This window comes from Falco peregrinus, chromosome 2 (assembly GCF_023634155.1).
Source record: "Falco peregrinus isolate bFalPer1 chromosome 2, bFalPer1.pri, whole genome shotgun sequence".
Lineage (NCBI taxonomy): Eukaryota > Metazoa > Chordata > Aves > Falconiformes > Falconidae > Falco > Falco peregrinus.
The window spans coordinates 118,605,834-118,630,969 of NC_073722.1; the positions used below are offsets into that span (position 1 = coordinate 118,605,834).

The 25,136-nt window shown below is 41.1% G+C and overlaps 1 protein-coding gene and 1 long non-coding RNA gene across 2 annotated transcripts; one reads left to right on the forward strand and one right to left on the reverse strand.

Moving 5' to 3' along the window:
* Positions 1-1,858: 1,858 nt before the first annotated feature.
* LOC129783962 (uncharacterized) lies at positions 1,859-3,982 on the reverse strand. Its single transcript, XR_008746168.1, has 3 exons — positions 3,717-3,982; positions 2,776-2,864; positions 1,859-1,962 (listed from the first exon to the last, which is right to left on the reverse strand). It is a non-coding gene; the product is annotated as an uncharacterized LOC129783962 (long non-coding RNA).
* LOC101921019 (myosin-1B) lies at positions 1,956-22,481 on the forward strand. The gene is made up of 38 exons (XM_055797950.1): positions 1,956-2,931; positions 3,035-3,178; positions 3,272-3,428; positions 3,791-3,818; positions 3,917-4,034; positions 4,128-4,220; positions 4,334-4,397; positions 4,480-4,578; positions 4,683-4,786; positions 4,868-5,006; positions 6,851-6,969; positions 7,070-7,219; positions 7,866-8,036; positions 8,708-9,017; positions 9,641-9,714; positions 10,006-10,093; positions 10,180-10,297; positions 11,101-11,224; positions 11,301-11,437; positions 12,159-12,414; positions 13,982-14,224; positions 14,329-14,505; positions 14,589-14,734; positions 14,823-14,913; positions 15,002-15,391; positions 16,024-16,150; positions 17,026-17,144; positions 17,419-17,615; positions 18,024-18,207; positions 18,294-18,459; positions 18,632-18,756; positions 18,961-19,269; positions 19,371-19,574; positions 20,449-20,574; positions 20,670-20,840; positions 20,927-21,031; positions 21,312-21,407; positions 22,094-22,481. Exons 1-38 carry the CDS (start codon positions 2,728-2,730, stop codon positions 22,244-22,246), a joined length of 5,826 nt encoding a protein of 1,941 aa, XP_055653925.1. The 5' UTR covers positions 1,956-2,727; the 3' UTR covers positions 22,247-22,481.
* Positions 22,482-25,136: the final 2,655 nt, after the last annotated feature.

Genomic DNA, 25,136 nt, shown 5'->3' on the forward strand with positions numbered 1-25,136 from the left:
AATGGGGGACTGCTAGTGTCAGCTGGGATTTTCAGCCTGCTTTCAAGGCATCCATGTTTTCTGTCTGTAAATTTTCTCTGGAATTCTGTGCAGCATTAAGAAAGAAGTTGCTAATTCTGTTTTACAATACTGACCAGCTTCCAGTCTGCAAGCCATTCATCTTGTCTTACAAAAGGTAAGATCTAGATTTATTCACTTTCTAGGGAGAGAGAGAGAGATACTCTCAGTTAGAGCTTCTATGCAGGTGTGCTGGCAGTCCCTCTGTTCCTTATATTTATGTCGATTGTATATATACAGCGTGAGAACTGGGCTGGATTGCTGGTGTCTTTGTCAGAAGATTCTCAAAGACAGTGGTCCTAAAAGTACTGATCACTGCTACATTGCTGACATTCTCCCCAGGATTCTTCTATAGAGAGCAGTTTCCTACATTAACAGACATTAGGTCCCAAGCTTAGAAGAAGCTGTCCTAAGAAGAAAAACCTTATCAGAAAGTAGTTTGCAATTACTTGACTGTAAATTAAATATATTCTTGAAGCAAACAATTACCTTTTTGGGTGGGTTTTTTTTTTTTGTATTTATCTCAAACATCAAGGGTCACTGGCACTAGCTGTGAAGCAACAGAGAAAGATACATGTGTTTAATATTAATAATTTCTTTTTTCACATGGAAGCTTGGGGAATAGGGTTTGAATATTGTGTATCAAAACGTCAAAGTGCTAAAACAAAGCATTTCAGTCTGAGACCCTTATAAGCTTGTTTATGTCTATGAAAATATTGTACAATTGTGATATAATTATATAAGCAAATACTAATAAACAGAGGGAAATGAAGAAAGAGTGACGCCTACTTGGATAACTAGAAAAATGAGATGGAACAGCAACTAAATTCAAAGTTTCAAATATTTGCACCCAGGAGAATTAACTGTTCATATTGGTCTTTTATATTAATTTACATTAATATATTGTCACTGGAATATAACCCTCACAATTATAAATCTCAACAAGCTATCATGTGTAAAGAATATAACAAGCGTACTTTGACTAAGTGGAGGACAGTTACCATATTATTGATTTCAGGAAAAGTCATATAGAACAGTCAAAAGAAAATAGTAATCAAATACTTTAAAAGGCAACCTACCAAGGCATTTTATATATATTATATGCTAACAGAACGTATACTAACCTACTATATATACGATGCATTGTAATAATACCATAAAGAAACACTACAATAATATCATACAATATCTATATAAAAATACATGGTATATGCACAATATATATATAATATACACTAATGTACTATAATATATACTAACATAGTGTATACTAATGTATTTAATATGCTAATATTATTCCTGTTAGGAATCTTGTAAGAAAATCCGAGATATTATAGGCAATGATAAAACTGTTAGTGAAAAATTAGGTCCATTTTACAACCTTATGTAATTATTTTGTGAAATGGTATAATTTCATTAATAACACTTCAATGAAGTGGTAGTTAGAATCATATAGTTAGGAAAAAAAACATCAGTCAGGAGACTGTACACATGCATTTGAATTGAAAACAGTAAGTTGTGTCATGAAGTCTGTCTACTGACTAAGAAGGAAAAGCAATTATTTTCACATGTAAGCAGTAGAATACTGAGTGGAACAAGTTTTATAATGTACAAAAATACTGTGATCATTAGTAAAATATTATTTCTGCTAGGCTGGCCACACTGCAATAATGAGGTTGCTAAACAGTAAGTGGTTCAGAAAAGAGTTTAAAAAAATATTCTAAGTTCAGAATATCTTTCCTGCAATCAAAGGGAAACTGTTTCTCAAGAAAAAATGAACCAATTATTTGATTTTCACCAGTCTGCCATATCTGGAAGTATTGACAGAGAAACGAGCTGCTTAATTTATACAGAAAAGCTGCTCAATATCCAATTTGTAGGTAGATGAACCTAGATAAAATGAGGCTTTAAAAAAAAAAAGGATTAATTCGGAACAGTGTTAATTTTGGAACAATATGTCTAAATTACAGCTTCAAAATTGCATGAAACTTTTCAGTCAACTCTTTGGCAATAATTAACAGGGTTACTGATTTCTTATTTTTTTTTAAATACTAGTGAACGAATGCAAGACTACTCAGTTTCTGTTATGAAAAAGATGAAAAGTTGAAGAGATCAGCTTTGTTAACACATGGATCAGTGGAATAACTGAAATAATTGACAACTTGGGCTATTTTATCCTAAGGGAATATCTTCAATGAGAAGTGCTAATAATATTAGCTCTCTGCATATCCAGTGTACCATACTTCTTTCAGTGTTTTACTGTAAAAAAAAATCTCATAGTCTGAAAGAGAAATGAGAGGGCCTTCACAACTCCTAAATTGGGAGTATCTAGTGAGTGCAGTGTTTAGAACATTGGAAAGGATTTGTTCATCCTGTCAATTAAAAAAAAAATAAAAACAAAACAAAAACCATAAAGGACTCCTCTGTAAACGCAGTTGTCCAGTAGGCCTAGAGATCTGACTACATAAAACCAAAACAGAGCACAGCAAGTTATAGAACAGAGCTCTGCATTAACCAAAAAATGAAACAGCCAGATCAATCAGCCAATAGACACAACAGAGCAACATCTAATCCACTATGCTCTATGAATGTTTCTTCCATCATGCACTATTATCATGTATTTTCCATCCTCTCAGATTCCTGCTGCGTTATCCCTCGTGAACAGCAGCCATGTCATCAGACTCAGAGATGGCCATCTTTGGGGAGGCGGCTCCTTACCTCCGAAAATCGGAAAAGGAGAGAATCGAGGCCCAGAACAAGCCTTTCGATGCCAAGTCATCCGTCTTTGTGGTACATGCAAAGGAATCCTATGTGAAAAGCACAATACAGAGCAAAGAATCAGGGAAAGTCACTGTCAAGACTGAAGGTGGAGAAGTGAGTAAAAAAACTTTCAGGTCTTGAGAATACATTTCTGCTGTGGACTTTTATGATTTTTATTTATTTGATGGCAAATATGTATCTTTCTTTCCTCTGACAGACCCTGACCGTGAAGGAAGATCAAATCTTCTCCATGAACCCTCCCAAGTACGACAAGATCGAGGACATGGCCATGATGACCCACCTCCACGAGCCCGCTGTGCTGTACAACCTCAAAGAGCGTTACGCAGCCTGGATGATCTACGTAAGTACCAGCAGCAGCCTGCCTTTGGGCAGCCGGGAGGAACTGCTCTGCCAGGCCAAGTGGGAGCCAACGTGCTGTCTCCCTTCCTCGCAGACCTACTCGGGGCTCTTCTGCGTCACTGTCAACCCCTACAAGTGGCTGCCGGTGTACAACCCGGAGGTGGTGTTGGCCTACCGAGGCAAGAAGCGCCAGGAGGCCCCTCCACACATCTTCTCCATCTCGGACAACGCCTATCAGTTCATGCTGACTGGTGAGTGGCAACATCTATCCCAGAGGGATTGTACCATGAAGTTCTCTGAAGGCATGCTCTGTCCCAGTAATAAAATGAGACTTTTTCAAAGCTTTCATGGTTCTCATGCATACATGCCAAAAGTGACTCTTTTACTATCTTCACCCCATTGTTTCTACTATTTTGAATTACAGACACCCTTGCACTCACTGAGGGGTTCTAGAGGGTTTTTTGGCTGGTTGGTTGGTGGCTGGTTGGTTGGTGTTTTAAGTTAAGCTGACAGCATAGAGTTGAGAACATTAAACTTACCTGACTGCGTTTCATTCAGCTCAGTATTGTTCATTGAGTTTTAAGCACTGTTCTCCACTTTGTCCCTTTCACAGATCGCGAGAACCAGTCGATCCTGATCACGTACGTACACCCCCTGCTCGGGTCCCTGTGGGGCTGCCCGGTGCCAGGGGACCTCCTGCCTGACCACACGCTCTCTGCGTCTCTCTTTGGTTTGACAGCGGAGAATCTGGTGCTGGGAAGACTGTGAACACGAAGCGTGTCATCCAGTACTTTGCAACAATTGCAGCGAGCGGGGATAAGAAGAAGGAAGAGCAGCAGCAGGCAGGCAAAATGCAGGTAAAGTAACAGGTGCTGGCTGGAATCAATGCTTTCCTCTGTTCCTGACGTGATTTTTGGAAAGGATAAGCAGCAATAATTCTCATCCTGCAGGGAACGCTTGAGGATCAAATCATCAGCGCCAACCCACTGCTGGAGGCCTTTGGAAACGCCAAGACCGTGAGGAACGACAACTCCTCACGCTTTGTAAGTTGTTGCCTGGCACAAAACAACTTCTTCCTTATCAGCGCACTGACTCAGATATTCTCGCAGTCAGGATTGGAAAAATGGATCTCAAGTGAGTTTTCTGCTTCTTTCAGGGCAAATTCATCAGAATCCATTTTGGCGCCACGGGGAAGCTGGCTTCAGCTGACATTGAAACATGTAAGTGACCCTTCTGGCCTGATCCCTCTCCTCCCAGCCTTCCTCAGTTCTTGCGCTCACTCTGTCCTACCGTCCTCGCCAGACCTGCTGGAGAAGTCCAGAGTCACTTTCCAGCTCAAGGCAGAAAGAAGCTACCACATATTCTATCAGATCATGTCCAACAAGAAGCCAGAGCTAATTGGTAGGAAAGATCACTAACTTCTCCAAGCAAGCATCACGCAGCAACACTCCATTCCTTTACGTGCCAATTCCATTTGATCTCTATGTGTTCGATCTTCTTTTCAGAGATGTTGCTCATCACCACCAACCCATATGACTATCAGTATGTGAGTCAAGGTGAGATCACGGTTCCCAGCATTAATGACCAGGAAGAGCTGATGGCCACAGATGTAAGTAACACACAGAAGTGTCCTTAGGCGCACTCTGACCTTTAACAGGCAAGGTACTTACTCTAATGATTCTTCTACCAGAGTGCCATTGACATCCTGGGCTTCACTGCTGATGAGAAGACAGCCATCTACAAGCTGACAGGGGCTGTCATGCACTACGGGAACCTGAAGTTCAAGCAGAAGCAGCGTGAGGAGCAGGCAGAGCCGGACGGCACAGAAGGTACCAGCACAATACACACCACAGCACAGATTATAGCAGAGCACTCACTGATACAGGCAGTAATTCAGAGTCAGCATCACAGAATCGCAGCCACAGAACGGTCAGGGCTGGAAGGGACCTCTAGAGATCACCTAGTCCAACCCTCCTGCTAAAGCAGCTTCTCCTAGAGCAGAGCCTGTCCATTTCCCCAGGTGCTGGTATTGTACAGTAGAAACATGACCGAAGCAGAGGACTTTGCTGGAAGAGCACAACTCAGTGGAAGATGCAGATTATTCTGAAGCATGCAAACTATGAGGGCCAGTGATTCCGAGAGCACACTGCTGCTATTGGCGGAGGCAGCCAGAAGCAACACAAGCTTTGCTGCTGTGCTGAATGGCAGCTTCCCAGACCCAGCACAGACCTAGGAGCCATCCTGCTCACTGCCTGAAGTTTATGTACCCAGGTCTCATTTACCATCAGCTGTAGTCCCCTCCTAATGGAATTGTTTCCAGGTGGTAGGAAGCCAGAATCCTGAAGCTGCTCTGCTTCAAAGCCCATATTCTGGAGACAGCTCCCAATGCCTCAGCTGAGAGCATCGTGCTGCTGCATTTTACATGGGGGGGTTTAAAGAAGCATCTGCTAATATGGCACCTATGGCTTATATGTTCTACATTTTCTGTAGTCTCAGCATGTCTTCTGGCCTTCTTTTTTGTAAATAGGCATCTGAGATGTCTATCACATTTGCTTTGCCTAGCATCATTCAAAGGTGCATTCCTTAGAAATTCATGGGAGTATTTCTATGAAACCAGAGTTATTTGCATATGTCATAAGTATGTACTCTTAAGGTTTTGGGTGGTTTTATCTTGAGTTGTTTTTTAGTGCATGTAGTTTGTGGGGGTTTTAGGAAAGTTAAGACAAGTGAAAATGACTGCAAGGAATACAATGGCATGGAATCTGACAATGATGAATAGCAATGATAGATTAGGCTACAAATAATACTTGTAATCATTGCATGAATATAACAAAAGAGTTATAGAAGAATATAATATAATGACTGCTTAATTATTAAAAACAACTCTATAAAAATTAAATAAAACTTAAGATCCAATTTTCTTTATGTTTCATACTTTACTCTTTCTAGCAATAAATGTACATTAAATACATAGCTGTAAATAAAATGTATAATAGAAGCCGCTCAAAATTAGCATCTGTATAGTTCCTCTATACAGATGAGGTTTGGCCTTCTGACTTTGAAGGACTCTGTATATAATACTGGTGCTTGCTATCATCTTTGCTATGAGACAGGCAGCAAATTGGAAAGTGATGACAAGAGTATATCCAGTGCTCTAGTGCTTGTTTTTAATGATCTAGATTCATAGAAACTGAGAGCTGGGAAAGACATATGTGTGCGATATTTATCCTTAGGGAGAATATGGTTCCATTACAAAATTTGTACAAAATACTTTTTCATACTTTTGGCATAATTCTTCACTACCTCTCTATCTCTAATAACAGTAGAGTTTCACCGAGTATAATTTTCAGTGCAGTGTATTTCAATATCAACACATTTCCTTTTCTGTTTATTCTGAAATTGTGACTTATTTGACCTGGCATTTTCATGGCCCTTGGTCCTTTTGTCTGTCTAGTCACTTGTTTCAAAATTTGCATGTTCATTGTAAAGGCATTTGGAAGAATCTTTCCATTTACAAATCATCTAAATTAAATGAGGGAAAAAATCAGTAAATCAAGAAAAATCACAATATATTTAAAGTATATGTGACTTTTGCAGAAATTACTCTGAACTACTACAAGTAGTATCTACTGGAGAGCCAATATTCAAAGCTGCTGTATGCTTGTTTCCTTAGTTGCTGACAAGGCTGCCTACCTGATGGGTCTCAACTCAGCAGATTTGCTCAAAGCCCTCTGCTACCCCCGTGTCAAGGTTGGGAATGAGTATGTGACCAAGGGTCAAACCGTGCAGCAGGTAAGAGAGAAGTGATGACAGAAAAAAAGATGACATGAATTTAAAACTTTGAACTTCCTCTTTTACCCTGGATGGCAACTTTTATTTTACTTTTCTTTAGGTATACAACTCAGTGGGGGCCTTGGCAAAATCTGTCTTTGAGAAGATGTTCCTATGGATGGTTGTTCGCATCAACCAACAGCTGGATACAAAGCAACCCAGACAGTACTTCATTGGTGTCCTGGACATCGCTGGCTTTGAGATCTTTGATGTAAGAGGAGAGGCTTCACACAATTTTCCTGGAAGGAGCATTAAGAAACTGGAATAATTTGACGTTTGTTGTTTGGGGGTTTTTTAAGCATGGCTTGTTTTTATTTATTGGATAATTCTGACATTCCTGTAGGAATGGCATTCTTCTGGTTCTCATAGTACGTATTATGCCACAAGGGCTGCAGATTTTTATAGATGTCTGCTGTTGCATGCAGAAGTGAAAATTGCATTGAAAACTGATATGAAAATGTTAAAGAACTGATAGGTAATAGCAGAAACAGATTTTGAGGAAGTTAAAATATGGCATCTTGAAGGAAGATCTTGTTAATGCTGAAACCAGATTCCTTCCAAATGCTTGGGAGTAGACTGGCAGTGCAGACAAATTCAAGCAGATGAAAAGCTGGACTTAGACTAAGCTCTGCAACACTTTTCAGAGCTCATAAATGTGTTGAGACTGTGCCAGGGCCTGAACTGATAGATATATTACAGGATGGAATATTCTGGTCACCTGTCCAGTCCCATGACCAGAAATTGAGGACCCCAGTCATGGAGACCTTACCTTAAAGGGTTAAAATAAAACCTGTTGGAAGATGGAAAGTGTTCCTGGAACTGAACTTCACAAGTAAGTAAATCTCTGCATTCTGCAGTTCAACAGCCTGGAGCAGCTGTGCATCAACTTCACCAACGAGAAACTGCAACAGTTCTTCAACCACCACATGTTCGTGCTGGAGCAGGAGGAGTACAAGAAGGAAGGAATTGAATGGGAGTTCATTGACTTTGGGATGGACCTGGCTGCCTGCATTGAGCTCATTGAGAAGGTTCTTAAGGCCTACATAAATAATTTTCCAGATGTAAAACATAAAAGGAATCTGCTATGGTCAAATTAAACTGCTCTAACATGTGGCACTCACACTTAATGTAGCACTTAACAGGATTTTTTTCTGGGCGTCAGGCATCTCAGATATATTTTCATTTGTCTGTTACTTGTTGCCTGTGGGATTCTGTTACATAAGACTTACAATTACCATGGGGAAAAAATTTCAGTCCTAGTCATCACTGTTCTGGAGTTCATACTCAAATGCATGTATTTTAATACGTGGGGAGTGATTAAACACACTGAGAAACTTCTACTTTAATATATTTAAAGAAATTTTCTATCTTGGTTCCAAGAAAAAGCATTTAGGAAGTATAAACTTCCTTACATATGAATCCTACTAATTTCATTCATTTGGCTTTCCATCTTCAACTAACATGCACATAGTGAATTTCTACATGCTAGGTCTTTACTACATCGCAACCCTGAAACTTATGGGTGATCCTGTTTTCATATAGCTGATGACACTAACAAAACACCCTTTCTGGAAAAACATAAAATTACACATTCAGAGGAAGGGGGTTTGTAAGATTGTTATGTTCCATTCCTCTCTCTTTGATAATTCTCTCTGCTTCTTGTTTCCACGCTTTCTTCACGTGTTGCTATTTCTCCCAGCCCATGGGCATCTTCTCCATCCTGGAAGAGGAGTGCATGTTCCCCAAGGCAACTGACACCTCTTTCAAGAACAAGCTCTACGACCAGCACCTGGGCAAGTCCAACAACTTCCAGAAGCCCAAGCCTGCCAAAGGCAAGGCTGAGGCCCACTTCTCCCTGGTGCACTATGCTGGCACGGTGGACTATAACATCACTGGCTGGCTGGAGAAGAACAAGGACCCCCTGAATGAAACCGTTGTGGGGCTGTACCAGAAATCATCCCTGAAGACGCTGGCCTTACTCTTTGCCTCTGTTGGTGGAGGAGAAGCAGGTGATTTCTTTGAAATCATTTCTACTATAATTTACAGAAATAGAATCTTGTAATAATATTTCACAATAATATTTACATTTCAAAAATTGAAAACCCAAAACCTCACCTACTTTCTGGAACTCAGTCACTCAGACTTATAAAGGATATTACATTTCCCTAGATACCTTAATAGATTTGTAGGTTTTAAGGCAAGACAGCTGTATTACAACACTAACCCAGGTTAGCTGACATACCAAATTTCTGTAATATGAGGCATTCCCAAATGCTGCAGGGAATACAATCAATGTATTAACATGCTACTAAATTTATACGTACAGGGAGACTGCATTTAGTGTACTCACTAGCCATTTCTTAAATTTCTTAAATATCTTACTATGCAAAAAGTTACGTTTTATTTCCTGTTTGCCTTTTCTTAATGTCAGCTTGAAGTCATTAGACTTCCATTCTGCTATCATCTGAAAAAATCATCTGCCTTTGTAGCTTTAAATACTGTATGCATTTGCAGATTTTGAACATATTATTACATTTTCTACTTTTTTAAGACAAACACACAAAGCTCTTCAGATTCTAATCACATGCCTTTGTTGTTCATTTCTTTTTTTAAAAAAAATATTATTGTTTAGAGAGTGGTGGCGGTGGCAAGAAGGGCGCCAAGAAGAAGGGTTCTTCTTTCCAGACTGTCTCTGCTCTTTTCCGGGTACTGTAGAACAATCATTAAACAATTTACCACATTGTGAAAAAAATAAAGAAAATTCAGTTCAGAAAAGTATTAGATTGATCTAATATACAAGATCTTTAATTTCAGAAAGGATAAAGTCACACGATTCTTAATAAAGAAGGATTCTCATTGAATCCTTGGAATCGTTCTTTCAGAACTGCCCGAAAATTATGACAAAAGAGATACTGACCATGGTTTTATTGCAGTGGTTTTACTCTACCTAACATTGTGATTGTGTAAGTGATCCAGGTCTTTGCTCTTGCTCTTAAGGAAAATTTAAACAAGCTGATGAGCAATCTGCGAAGCACACATCCCCATTTTGTGCGATGCCTTATTCCTAATGAAACAAAAACACCTGGTAAGTTGTTAAAATTCAAAGATGCGATAAATCTTTTCTTCTCTGTGCAGTATAATGAAGTACGAATTCATTATGTCATTTATTAGGTGCCATGGAGCATGAGCTGGTGCTGCATCAGCTGCGGTGTAACGGTGTGCTGGAAGGGATCAGAATTTGCAGGAAAGGGTTCCCCAGCAGAATAATCTATGCAGACTTCAAACAGAGGTCAGATTCTATGCCATCCACCCACCACCATATCCACCAATGCTGAATAATTTGCATTTCCTGTTTTAATTACTGTGTGACTTATGGAAGGGGTTCACTGTACCTGCCTTTAGGCATACAAAAGTCAATTGTCCGAGTCAGTCATCCAGTTTCTTTCTTTAGCTAACTAGAAAAACAGGCATTTTCAAACGGCAAGTATTTATTCCTATCCTTGATTCATATTCTGGTATGGGTTACTGCATTTTTTTATTAACTATCCAGAAATGAAGTTGCCTACCTTAGACTTAGTTAACTTCTGGGTATCACAGTAAGATGACTTGCAGCCATCAGCATGGAAATGTGAATAAAGAAACTACAAGATATTCTAACTTGTTGGAAAAGAAAATAAAATAAAAAGATCTTGTTTCTTGTTCTGTATCAGCTTGAAAATATTCACATAATATGTGCTGCCACTATTTTTGATGAAGAATTTATTTTCCTCTCCACATATTTTGTTATTGCACGTAAAGTTCTCGTTTGGAGATAAGGCATTACATAATAGGGAATGTGAAATACGCCAGCAGTTAGTCATGGATATCAGTACCCATACTGTGTCAAGAATTTCTGGACTAAGTGTAAGGTTTTTCCTCAAAACATTTACCCATGAAAATTTGATTTCTAAACAATAGAACATAGTTCAGACATTCAATTCTCTTCCACTCTTGATCTCCCCTTCAGAGAGTCTTAACAATGACATCAGTTGGTACAGGTTTGATTGGGCTTTCAGGAATCTGACCCTCTTCATATTCTACTTCGTTCCACAGATACAAGGTGCTTAATGCCAGCGCTATCCCAGAGGGACAGTTCATTGACAGCAAGAAGGCCTCTGAGAAACTCCTTGGATCTATCGATGTGGATCACACCCAGTACAAATTTGGTCACACCAAGGTACAAATGCTGCTTGACTGATGTACTGTGCTTGCAATACCCAACAGTTATGTACTCCAGCATTCTCTTTGTCAAGGTCTTCTTCAAAGCTGGGCTGCTGGGACTCCTGGAGGAGATGAGAGATGAGAAGCTGGCACAGCTCATCACCCGCACACAAGCCATGTGCAGGGGTTACCTGATGAGAGTGGAGTTCAAGAAAATGATGGAAAGGAGGTAGATGCTTACACTTATTTGGCTTGCTGGGCCTCTCCTCATGAGATAACAAGGACATGAACAAAACTGAAAATACGCTGCTTCTCACCAAATCTCATTTCTTTCTCATTAACTTGGTCTACTATATGTGGGTGTATTTCAGAGTATACCCTGCCAGTAGATGAAGCAGTATAAAGCCCTGATACATGAAAAATTTATCGCTTTTAACTTATAACACTCTTTGTACTAATTTTTTGCTGAATTCAGTAAGTGGCTACATTACATGTATGCCCAGAAACCAGGTATCTAGTCTAAGCTAATTACTTTATGTCACCTTTATAATCAAAAGTGAGAAACATGTACTTCTAACATAAGAGAACTATCTTCTTCCCTTGGATAATTGTCATGAAACGGACCAAGTCAACTTCTGTAGGTGTTCCTTTTCTTTGCTTAAGAAAGTGAGTCAAACATCTGGACTTCAAAACAGTCCAAACAGGCTGACAATCTACATCACAGTAGGTAGTTTTTCTCAGAGATGTGTATTTTGTAATACATCAAATAATATATTTTAAAATGTTCATAAATATATAATTAATAATATAGAAATATTTTATGTACACACATATGTAGAACTATAAGATACTATATGTATAAATTCATGTTATACATATTGATATGTACAAATAAATATGTATGACAAATTTTAAAATATGTAACATAATATATTCTTATTACTTTTCAGGGAGTCCATCTTCTGCATCCAGTACAACGTTCGTGCATTCATGAACGTGAAGCACTGGCCCTGGATGAAGCTGTACTTCAAGATCAAGCCCTTGCTGAAGAGTGCAGAGTCTGAGAAGGAGATGGCCAACATGAAGGAAGAGTTTGAGAAAACCAAGGAAGAGCTCGCAAAGTCTGAGGCAAAGAGGAAGGAGCTGGAGGAGAAAATGGTGAAACTGGTGCAGGAGAAGAATGACCTGCAGCTCCAGGTGCAGGCGGTGAGTATTGCTAATGTTTTTGGCTTGTAATGTCCTGTGTAAAATGATCCTAAATGTGTCAGTAACAGACAAGTTATCCCCAAAACGTATTTATTTTAAAAACATACACATATTTTGTAAAATAGGAACCAAAACCACACAGCGAAGCTAGCAGAAAACTACAAATATTAATAATTTTGCAATGAATTATTTGCAGCTGATTCCTTGCACTTTAAAATCAGAAGCAAAGTCATCAATTTCCAGTTAGTAAATAGTACAATTTACAGTATGGCATTTTAAATCATACATGGAAACTGACAGTAGCAATTATCACGTCTTCATAAACACTATACATACTATATAATTTTCATGTCTTATCATCTGTTCAATGAAGGTAGTCTGGAGGTACTATTAACACCTTTTATATGGAGAATCACAATGGATTCATGTGGAGTAGGAGGGGTTGAGAGTGTCAGTCATTTCTCTAGTATTTATGGTCCTTGGCTCCTCCGGAAAAACACTGATGGAAGTAGAGTCCTTCCCTTTTTCTCTAGAAATAAAAAGATAGCAACAAAAATCCCCTTAAAACTGTTTTTATCAGCATGGATTAGGAGTCATCTGACCCCATTCTGATGGGTCAGATGAGCTAGTAGCCTCAGGTTTTCTTCATTTTCAGCAATGAGAAATTCATCCTTTTAGAGTGTGATATAGTTAATCCAAGATTGTAAGGTTTTGTTGCTGTTGAATGGACTGCATATTCATATCATGGCAGATACCTATATCTGCATTAGACAAACCCACTGTAGCTATCTTGCTGAGCTACAAAAAGTCCTCTGCCTGGATAGTGTCATTGCTCTTCACTAGACCAAAGAGAAAAAGAATAAGCAGTATGTAGAAAATAAAGATTATTTCTTAGTAACATCCATTTTAGAATGCATGTGAATTCAGGTAATTGGTACTGTCCTTGTAAACGCCAGTCTCCCAAACTGTTGTTCTAGACCACAAAGGCCTTGAAACATGTTTAATTCAACTCCTGCCTTTGAAACAGTGATCTTAACAAAAAATTTTGCCAAAACTAAAAATTAAATTCATATTCAGGAAATCTTTTTGGAAGAGTTGTAACACAATTTTCTCAGCTGAATGCTGCAGTTTTTAGCATTCAGGTTTTAAATACTAAAAATCTATGTTAAAAAGGTATGCTAACGAATCTGCCTACATGGTACTCTTCAGTAGAACTCTATGCCAGTTTCCAGTGCAGTCAAATGCAACAACAGTAAAATGATGAAAAGCTAAAGGGAGATACTGCCATGTCTGATTCCAGGCTCTACCTTCAAATTAATATTGGATTTGCATGAGTAGTTCAGGAGTTTTAAAAAAATGCTCAGAAGCTATATTTATAGCGTGATAAAATATTCCTTTATTTTCTGGGCTGCAAGCAGTCCAAAAAAAACAGATATTCTTAAAATAATGAGTTTTAACTACAAAGAACATTGTAAGCTACTTTGAAAATAATAATTTCTTTTTGAATATCAGTGACAAAAAACAATTCTTTGAAAATCACTTTATCTAAATGAGCCATTTTGTGTAGGAAGCTGATGGTTTGGCTGATGCTGAGGAAAGGTGTGACCAGCTCATCAAAACGAAAATCCAGCTGGAAGCCAAAATTAAAGAGCTGACAGAGAGAGCAGAAGATGAAGAAGAAATGAATGCTGAGCTGACAGCCAAGAAGAGAAAACTGGAGGATGAATGTTCAGAGCTCAAGAAAGATATTGATGACCTGGAGTTAACGTTGGCCAAGGTTGAGAAGGAAAAACATGCCACTGAAAACAAGGTATGAGGCAGAACCTGTCACCCCTACTCCAGAAAAGAGCATGTGCTGTTACAGGACTTCTGCATCTACTTCCTTTATTTACACTTGCTCTCTTCTTCTCAAAGGTGAAAAACCTCACAGAGGAGATGGCAGCCCTGGACGAGACCATTGCCAAGCTGACTAAAGAGAAGAAAGCCCTCCAAGAGGCCCATCAGCAGACACTGGATGACCTGCAGGCAGAGGAGGACAAAGTCAATACGCTGACCAAAGCCAAGACCAAGCTGGAGCAGCAAGTGGACGATGTAAGCACGGTTGTCCAGAAGAACAGGGCGGGTATAGATTATAGAACTGGCTGGTAGAGCACTGATGGTTATCTTCTATTCAGCTGGAAGGGTCCCTGGAGCAAGAGAAGAAACTGCGCATGGACCTTGAGAGAGCTAAGAGGAAACTCGAAGGAGACCTGAAGCTGGCCCATGACAGCATCATGGATTTGGAGAACGACAAGCAGCAGCTGGATGAGAAACTGAAGAAGTAAGCGTGGCTGTGGGGCACCAGACTGTGGGGCTGGTGCGCTTGGCGGGTTTTGCTCAGACGCTAACACAGTTTGCTTTGCCCAAAGGAAAGACTTTGAAATCAGCCAGATCCAGAGCAAAATTGAGGACGAGCAAGCTCTGGGCATGCAGTTACAGAAGAAGATCAAGGAGCTGCAGGCAAGTGTCTGGCCCTTCCCCTCTCTCAGCCAGTCTCAGGTCGGGAAGGAGGAGGGCATGGGTGCGAAGGGTGCCTAATGTTCCCCAGGCTCGTATTGAGGAGCTGGAGGAGGAAATTGAGGCAGAGCGAACCTCTCGGGCAAAAGCCGAGAAGCATCGGGCTGACCTGTCGAGGGAGCTAGAGGAGATCAGCGAGCGCCTGGAAGAAGCCGGAGGGGCTACCGCCGCTCAGATTGAGATGAACAAGAAGCGTGAGGCAGAATTTCAGAAGATGCGTCGCGACCTGGAGGAGGCCACGCTGCAGCACGAAGCCACGGCTGCGGCCCTGCGCAAGAAGCACGCAGACAGCACCGCTGAGCTTGGGGAGCAGATCGACAACCTGCAGCGAGTGAAGCAGAAGCTGGAGAAGGAGAAGAGTGAGCTCAAGATGGAGATTGACGACTTGGCCAGTAACATGGAGTCTGTCTCCAAAGCCAAGGTACATAAATATTTCCTTGTAGTAATCCAAACATAATGAAGTATTTATATTTGAACATAGAAATTGTAGTCATACTTTAATATAAATAGCTGCATTTTACAACTTGAATTTGAATTTATATATTTCAGTACTGGTCTAATATTATATTGTATCCTTTGGGTGAGATCTAAAACCTTTAGTTGAAGCACGTAGGCTAAGGAACTATGGGGTCATATTGCTTGGTTCAGAATATTATGATAATGAAAAGAAAGGCACAGACCTTATCAGTTTTTTAGTTTCTTCTAAAATAGAAATTACTCCTACCCTTCCCTTTCCTTTTATCCCTATTTTCTTTCCCAGCCTTAAATACTGCAATGACATAATCACTAAGAGCCAAACAGAATTTTAAAATAATTTGTCATGTTACATCCCATCCTTTATATCTATTGAAGAAATGGACTGTACATTAAAAAATTATATAAATGCTGGGATTTAGGAAGCAAATTCCATAGAAGTCTCTATTATTTAACCAAGACATTTAACTTTAATTCTAAATCAGTAGCTTCTTTTTTAGCCTTTTGTAAGACTTTACATTCTCAGTAATTACGTGTTGAACCTTCAATCATCTTCCATTCTGTTCTTCATGCAAATAGGCAAATCTGGAGAAGATGTGTCGTTCGCTAGAAGATCAACTCAGTGAGATTAAGAACAAGGAGGAAGAACAACAGCGCACAATTAATGACATTAGTGCACAGAGAGCTCGGCTACAAACAGAATCTGGTAAGATTTATTTTTTTTTAAGACAACATTGTGTATGAGCTGGGGCTTTAAAAAAAAAAAAAATCCACCAGGTTCCCTAGGTCTTTTTGACCCTGGGTTGAACAATAGCCAGAAATATGCTCTTTTAACAAAGGTGGGCAACTGAATCTGGAGCTGCATTAGGAGTAATGCAGGTTAACAGAGGGTGATCCCCTTGCTCAGCACACGTGAAGCCACGCCTGGAGTGCTGTGTCCAGTACTATGTTCCTCAGTCCAGAGAGATACAGACATCCTGGAGCAGGACCAATAATGTGTTTAAGGGACCGGAACAACCAGTCACTGGAACAAACTCCCCCAGGGTGTGGTAGAGCTCAATCACCGGAGGCTTTCAAGACACAGCGGAACAGGGTGCTAGACAATCTCATCTACTCTGCCCTTCCCATGAAAGGTTGGATCAGATGACCTTTCAATGTCCTTTCCAACATGGACTATTCTATGATTCTGTGGCTGGAGTTTCAAAGAATAATTCATCTATTTCATAACCTAGAGTGCTGATTCCCAGGAGACATTCAGGACAGGACAATGATATTACTTGAGCACATACACCATATAGGACTCATTCTGTCAACTCGAGGTTTGAAGGGACCACTGCACTTAGTTCAAACATACACCATGCCCACTTTCTAATAGCTGACTAGTCTTCCTGTATCTCATTTCTTGTCTATAATATAAATATTTCAGCACGCTCAGAGATATGGATAGGTATCAGTGATTAGGATCCCATACAAGAAATAATACTTTTTAACTAAAATTATTTTCACATGCATTTAATTACCAAGGTTAATACTTTTAAATAAGTCATTAAAAGGTTCTTTTACTCATCTGAACTCTCCCAGGTGAATATTCACGACAGGTGGAGGAGAAAGATGCTCTAATTTCACAGCTGTCAAGAGGCAAGCAAGCTTTCACCCAACAAATTGAGGAACTGAAGAGGCACCTAGAGGAAGAGATAAAGGTGAGAAGGCTTCGTCATAAACATATGAAATCACAGAATCAACAAGATGAGAGAGAGAAAAAAACACTTAGGTAACTCAGTGCAGGTCTTATGTTAGCTTTGCTCCGCCAGCCTTGCAGCCTATGCACTATTTTTTTGCAGATTCCCAGGTCTTACTCTCTCACTCAGTAGCTTGCACTCCCTCCCACCAGAATAACCCAGTGTCTATCAACACTGCAGTCAGCCTTCCCAGGATATTTCTATTCATTCTTGCACCACGCTTTTTTTCTCCCAGGCCAAGAACGCGCTGGCCCACGCCTTGCAGTCTGCTCGCCACGACTGTGACCTGCTGCGGGAGCAATACGAGGAGGAGCAGGAAGCCAAGGGGGAGCTGCAGCGTGCCCTGTCCAAGGCCAACAGCGAAGTGGCCCAGTGGAGAACCAAATACGAGACGGACGCTATTCAGCGCACGGAGGAGCTGGAGGAGGCCAAGTATGTGGGAAGCGGGATGTCAAACGGCTGGAGAAGACTGAGGCTGTCAAGGGAAAGTGGAGTCTCTGGGAGTGGGTTACGACAGGGGTGGGACAAAGGCAGGGATCTGTTGTCTTTGTGGTAGAGGGGTCAGAGGGAGAGACAGGAAAGCGTGCTGTGGAAAAAGTGCAAACTGGAAGGACAAACGTAGCCCTTAGGGCTAGAAATGCGGAACCAGGCTGAATACTCCTTAGGTGCTAGGACACAGAGTGACAGAACCTGTAGGCAGCATGCAGTCTTGGAACAGAAAAAACACTGTGAAAGGCACTGGGCTCAGAGCCCCCAGAAGTGGCCAGCTGCCCTCTCACCGAAGTACAAAATGGGCTGCCCTCTGGTCTCTGACCTGGAGCTGTACTTATCTCCCCCCAGGAAGAAGCTGGCCCAGCGCCTGCAGGATGCAGAGGAACACGTTGAAGCTGTGAATGCCAAATGTGCCTCCCTGGAGAAGACAAAGCAGAGGCTGCAGAATGAAGTGGAGGACCTGATGATTGACGTGGAGCGATCAAATGCTGCCTGCGCAGCTCTGGATAAGAAGCAGAAGAACTTTGACAAGGTCTTGTGGGCTCCAGCCCTGGGGTTCCTGGGCAGAGCGTCCCCTCCCGATTGCCACATCCACGCTCACGTGCCGTTTCCCTTCAGATCCTGGCAGAATGGAAGCAGAAGTATGAGGAAACGCAGGCTGAGCTTGAGGCCTCCCAGAAGGAGTCTCGCTCCCTCAGCACGGAGCTGTTTAAGATGAAGAATGCCTACGAGGAGTCCCTGGACCACCTGGAAACGCTGAAGCGTGAGAACAAGAACTTGCAGCGTAAGTCCCTGGCCCTCTGCTCCTGGCTGGGCTTTCCCACTGTCCACCACTACCCACCGCTCCACAGGGGTCTGTGCCTGCGTGTCTGCAAAGATGCCCGTCACCTTGGTGCGGCAGGGCCCTTCCCGTTCTGCTCCGTGCCTGACCGTGCCGTTGGCCTTTGCTCCCACAGAGGAGATCGCTGACCTCACAGAGCAGATTGCAGAGGGCGGCAAGGCCATTCATGAGCTGGAGAAAGCCAAGAAGCAGATTGAGCAGGAGAAATCTGAACTCCAGGCCTCGCTGGAGGAAGCTGAGGTACACAGCATTACTTATGGCTCTCTTACATGTCTTGGATCTCTGTCTCGTTGTAAACACTGCGGAGTCATTGCCAGGCACAGGAGGAAAAGAGCGTTTGTATAAAAGCGTGGCAATAATATCTAAACGTGGCATTCCTTTATACTCAGGGCTTCGGGGTCAACATTTGTCTTATGAAAAGTATTCCTGTTCACTCTTTCTTAGGCATCCCTTGAACATGAAGAGGGGAAGATCCTGCGCCTCCAGCTTGAGCTCAACCAGGTGAAGTCTGAGATTGACAGGAAGATAGCCGAGAAAGATGAGGAGATTGACCAGATGAAGAGGAACCACCTCAGAATTGTGGAGTCCATGCAGAGCACCCTGGACGCTGAGATCAGGAGCAGGAATGAGGCCCTGCGGCTGAAGAAGAAGATGGAGGGAGACCTGAATGAAATAGAGATCCAGCTGAGCCATGCCAACCGCGTGGCTGCAGAGGCACAAAAGAACCTGAGAAACACACAGGCGGTGCTCAAGGTCCATTCAACAGAAGTTGCCAACAAAGAAATTTATTAGGTGGTATTTTTGGTACCAAACAACTCTGAATCTGCTTATAATTTCTTTTCATGGCTCTACAGGATACCCAGCTGCACTTAGACGATGCTCTGAGGACGCAGGAGGACCTGAAGGAGCAGGTGGCCATGGTGGAGCGCCGAGCAAACCTGCTGCAGGCTGAAATTGAGGAGCTACGGGCGGCACTAGAACAAACAGAGAGGTGTAGAAAGGTGGCTGAGCAGGAACTGATGGATGCAAGTGAGCGTGTGCAGCTCCTCCATACCCAGGTGAGATCATTTCGTGAGAAATGTACTCTTGGTAAGTAGGAGAACATCTATATGCTTTATTCCAGTCATAATTGGAAGCTTAACTTTGAAGATGAGATTTACCTTTTCCGTAAATCATCATCATAATAATAAGAGATGTTTGCTGAAAAAGTGTGTATTCTGACTGTGTTCCCAGGTTACATTCAATGAAACCCATGCTTCTACCTTCTTTGTATCCTAACATAATCTCCAGAGGAACATTTAGTCACACACATCAGATTTTATTCACATATGCCAAATGATCTGCCAACTGAGCAATCAAGGACTGAAACTCTGAGACTACAGGCATCCATTCCTTGCTCAGTTGAAATGCAGCATTAGGGAATCCTCATATTCTTTCAAAAATGTGCTTGCTTGTCTAGCAAGAAAGTGGGGATGAACTCCTGGTCTGGTGCAACCTATGTTAAGCAGACTTTGACATGAGCTACATGTCATTACAGGAATCCAGCAGTCAAGTACCGAAAGCTATGGAAAGTGTCTGGTTTCAAATGCTGAAAAGTTTCTAGAATGAATCCATCCAATCTACATTACAAATATTGCTCTTTTCACTTCTTGAGAGTAGATTATTCTTCCCTAATTCTGTTGAAGAGAAGGCATTTCACTGACTCCCTCACTCTATTTTTACTACTTTTCTCTGCTAGTCTTGGTAGGTGGCATGGCACAGATTATATTTCTAAGTACTCTTTTCAAAATACTGAAATTAATTATTGGAGAAAACCAAAAAGCATTGTTCCCCAGCTATAAGAAATTTTACAGAAAAAAAATGTGGTATCATTTTTTCATATAATTATGTCTGAAATGATTCAAAATCCTGCAATGTTCTGGATTTGAACAGAACACCAGCTTGATCAACACCAAGAAGAAGCTGGAGACAGACATTACCCAAATCCAGAGTGAAATGGAGGATACGATCCAGGAAGCCCGCAATGCTGAAGAGAAGGCCAAGAAGGCCATCACAGATGTGAGTTGGGGGCTCCCTTCAGTGCCGATGGTGGGTGTATTTTCCCTCAGATGGTCTCCAGCCCCACAATGGCTTTGACCCTTTGCTCTCATCAGGCAGCCATGATGGCAGAAGAGCTGAAGAAGGAGCAGGACACCAGCGCCCACCTGGAGAGGATGAAGAAGAACCTGGACCAGACGGTGAAGGACCTGCAGCACCGTCTGGATGAGGCCGAGCAGCTGGCTCTGAAGGGAGGCAAGAAGCAAATCCAGAAGCTGGAGGCCAGAGTGCGTGGGGCTTTTCTTTGTGCATGAGTGAGCACGCCACGTTAGCAGCCAGCAGGGAAGCTCCAAAGATGGGCTTCTCGTTGCAGGTGCGGGAGCTGGAAGGGGAGGTTGATGCTGAGCAGAAGCGCAGCGCTGAAGCCGTGAAGGGCATGCGCAAGTACGAGAGGAGGGTGAAGGAGCTGACCTACCAGGTAAGGAGGGGGCCTCCTTGGCCTCACACACCCTTCTTGCATGAAGCCAAGATGTAGGCCTTAGGGTTTTCATTCTGTCCTGAGTCACACAGTTAAAAAGCAGAAGACTGAGAATATCAGAAGAAATTATCTTTCTGGTTATGTTAGGAAGATCCAGCTTATCAGCTCTGTCTCTACTGGACAGCAATGGTCTATAAGGAATGTTTCTCACTGTTTCATGTAGAGGGCATTTAAAAAGGAGGGGAAAAGAAGTGCTTCTCTTTTTTGTCCTTCTCTTTAGTCTGAAGAAGACAGGAAGAACGTTCTCAGGCTGCAGGATCTGGTGGACAAGCTGCAGATGAAAGTGAAATCCTACAAGCGACAAGCTGAGGAGGCTGTAAGTATTGCTGTTTGCAGTTCAGTCTCCATACAGGTGGAGGTGGAATTCTGTGAGTGTGTTTTTCCCCAGGTAGCTTTGTTTGAACACTTAACTTTTCAGCCTGTTTTTTCACTGTGCACTCAGAAATGAACAGCTTTTCTGTCTGAACAGCTCAGGGGTCTAAAGGGGTATAGAATACATTTTCTGTGAACATTACTGTGCCACTGGGTAGAGCAGAGAAGTTCTGCTCTACAGAAAAGAGTAGAAGCTCAGGTCAACATTGTGGGAGTAAGTCTCTGCTTCCTTTCACTTTTTTTTATTTCATATTTCTGCTTAGCAGAGGGAAAAAAATTACCTTAAAAAATTGTAATACATAATTCTATAGAACTAAATAAATAGAAAATCATGTCATGAAAATAACTATAATTATGTATAAATTATTTAAAAATTCAAAAGTTCATTAGCACTTCATACCCAGAGAGAGATTCCTGGTATGTCTTATTAACCATGTAAACATTTAGCATTTAAGCTATTTCTTTGGATTCCCCCTAGAAGTATTTGGGAGAATTACATACTACCACACAGTCTTTTTTTATTATTTTTATTATGTAAAAGCAAAATACCACAGCATGTCCAGTGCAGTGTTACAGTAGGATCATTATTAAACATTTTCAAACCTGTTTTTTATCTCTCCCTATCCCCAGGAGGAGCTGTCCAATGTCAATCTCTCCAAATTCCGCAAGATCCAGCACGAGCTGGAGGAAGCCGAGGAGCGGGCTGACATTGCAGAGTCGCAGGTCAACAAGCTCCGAGCGAAGAGCCGTGAAATTAGCAAGAAGGCAGAAAGTGAAGAGTAAATGCCTCCGGTAGTTCGAAGTGAAAGAGAATTGCACAAAATGTGAAATTCTATCACTCTGATTTTGTAATCACAGCTTAGTCCTCTATGAATCTCTAGATAATGAATACCTAGACAATAAAAATTGTAGAGATTTTCCAATGGAAATAATGAGAAGTTCACTTTTGTATTTTAATCAGTATTCTGAATTCTTTTAAGTTGTACATTTTTCATTATTTATTTAAATTCATTCAATTTAAAATCTTGCTTCAAGTATTCTCAAAGTGTTTCAGCCGCTGTTAAAAAGTGGTCTAATCAGACATCCTGCTTCGTTCTCACCATGGAATTTCATCTAAGATTTCCTCAAATGAGAAAATAATTATTTCTTTGCAATAGGATCTAATTATTCCTTTTAATTTCTGCTTTACAGAATAGAATAGATTTTAAGTCAAAGGTTCTGTCCAAAGAATAAGAATTTATTGCATCTTCTAGTAATCTAGTCTAATCATTGATTATTCTATTAAATCACGTGTCTTATTTGCAAGATCTTTTTTCCACTTTAAACCTCTGCAGTCCTTCAAGCCACTTCCAAACAGAGAACATTTAAACTTAAAATAAGATCTACTTTTAACTTTTGTTCATGAAAGTGATGTGCAAACCAACATTCCAAGGGCAGCATAACCATCTACCCCACACAGTCGTTCACTGTCTATATTCTGTTCCCAAAAGTCCCCTGAGTCTTCTAAACTGATCAGGCAGCTACTTAGCTCCTATGTTGTCTCTGGGGTAATCCAGATAACTTTGCCAAGGATGGCCTCACTCAGAGTGAGAGGTTTCATTCTTTGTAGATATTGGCATACATCAGAGAATCCATGGTCTCCTTTGAAAACAAGGAGAAAAAGGTGTTGTTTGGAGAAGCCAAATCAACCATTCCTGTTGAAGATGAACTGCTATGCCTTCCAGAATGAAAAAATAATTATCTACAATGAAAAATGTCAAAACAGTCTCTATAGGATAATAGAGAAAATACTCATCTGGGAGAAGGATGACTGCATTTGATAGACCCATCAGCACTACTGAATGGCTGGCAATTGGTTTGTGTTACATGGGCCTGTCCAACTCCTTTTTTGATTGGTATGATGAACCTAATTTCTGGTCAGAGTTCCCAAGCACCAAGGAAATTCAATTATCTTCATTTTGAGTTGGGCCATACCCTAAAACTTTCTTCCTCATTTCTCTCATTATCTGAGGTCTCATATCAACTTCTTCCTTTCATAACCCAATGTTAACTGGACAGTGAGACTGTGGTGCTATCATCTGCTGTGTTTTGAAGAAGTCCAGAGTGGAAAGCTATGATAACGAACACAGTGTAGTTGCTTTCCTTGCAGTAGACTCCTGTTTGTAGTTTCTTCATTTGGCTCCTTCTGAGAGGATTGATCCAGCCCGCAATGCATCGGCATTTTGGCATTGAGACACCAGTGTCACAGACCAGTCTTACAGCCATTGTACTTCTCAGTGAACACAGGTTTGACTAAACAATACTGCAGGTCTCAGAACTGATCATCATTCTACATGGTTTGCCAGTCATTCACAACCCTTCCATTTCCTCTAAAAAAAAAAAAAAATAAAGTTATTGAGCTTCCTAACCGTAGAGTGGGTAGAAAAAGACAGAATTATAACTGGTTCAGTCTACTACAGTTGCTCCTGATTATGTATTAGGTTATATAACCTTTAGTTGTTTTCCACTGGTCTGATTATTAATTTAAGACCCATAAAATACAGTGCTCAGTGACTGAGAGTTATTCAGTACTTTTTCCCTTGTGTTTTCTGTTTAATGAGTATTATTCAAGCCAGGCTTCATGATGGAAATACTAAATTCCTCATAGCCTTTCCAAGGTTATGACATACATGTGTGAAACATTACACATTAATATATTCACTGTATGCAATATATGCATACATATATAGATATGTGTATATATGTATATATACACATGCATACACACATATAAATAAAGTTTCCAAAGCTATTTTTTCAGCAGCAATCCAATAATATGAAGACGTATGTTACTGTTTCATCACTGATATGTAATCAAGGTCAAAAATAGTCACTATTTTTAGCATTCAATCTCAAGGCTTTGATAAGCATTTTACAGCTTTACAGGACAGCTTCCCCTGACTCCAGTCCTAGTTGAGTGTCACCGTATTTCCAAACCCATTCCCAGACCCACACGTCAGGCACCTGAGGAATTAAGTCTGTGGGATTGATTACCACCTGTGAGAAGTGTTGCTACCAAGTTCCTTTTGGAGGAAGAAAAAAGATGACAAATCAGCATGCAGCCTCCATGCCGTGTAGATATCCCTGTTTTCCTGTATGCCACAGAAAGAAAAGCAGTCGAAAGCCGCCTTGCTCAGAAGCCTCTGTACCTGCCACAGAACCGTTCAGGCTTTTGGGGACCCCACTTCCTAATTTCAGGGTATTTTTTTCCTGCCTCTGACTCAAGCAGATTATATATATGCTTCTTTCAGGCAGTGTGTGGACTTCAAACTAGATCGTACTCCAAACTGTTACCATCCACAGACACAAACTTTAGCTTTGCCTGCATTCCAGTGTACAGACAGGATTTTACTTTTACACAGTGTATAGACAGGATTTTACTTTTACACAGGCTTTTTCCTATCTGCTTTGCAGTGTACGCACAGGGTGAAACCCTGGGTTACAAAATATGGGCTGCAAAAGCCCTCCAGACTCTGGGACCTGTACCAGTTCATTACAGAAACCAAGGCTGACAGGTCTATTTTATCACCCCAACAGGGCAGCTCAGCCATGAAGGGGAGTTTGTGAGCCCACAGGCAGCAGCAGCAAATATTGCTGTGCAGCAGACAACACCTCATCACCCATAGACATCAGC

What these genes read in the sequence shown, in the direction of transcription:
- LOC101921019 (XM_055797950.1), top strand. Translation starts at nt 2,728, where the DNA reads ATGTCATCAGACTCAGAGATGGCCATCTTTGGGGAGGCGGCTCCTTAC. An exon ending in AGAAGATCAAGGAGCTGCAG is followed by an intron (nt 14,914 to 15,001) that starts GCAAGTGTCTGG and finishes AATGTTCCCCAG; the next exon opens with GCTCGTATTGAGGAGCTGGA. An exon ending in CCTCGCTGGAGGAAGCTGAG is followed by an intron (nt 18,757 to 18,960) that starts GTACACAGCATT and finishes ACTCTTTCTTAG; the next exon opens with GCATCCCTTGAACATGAAGA.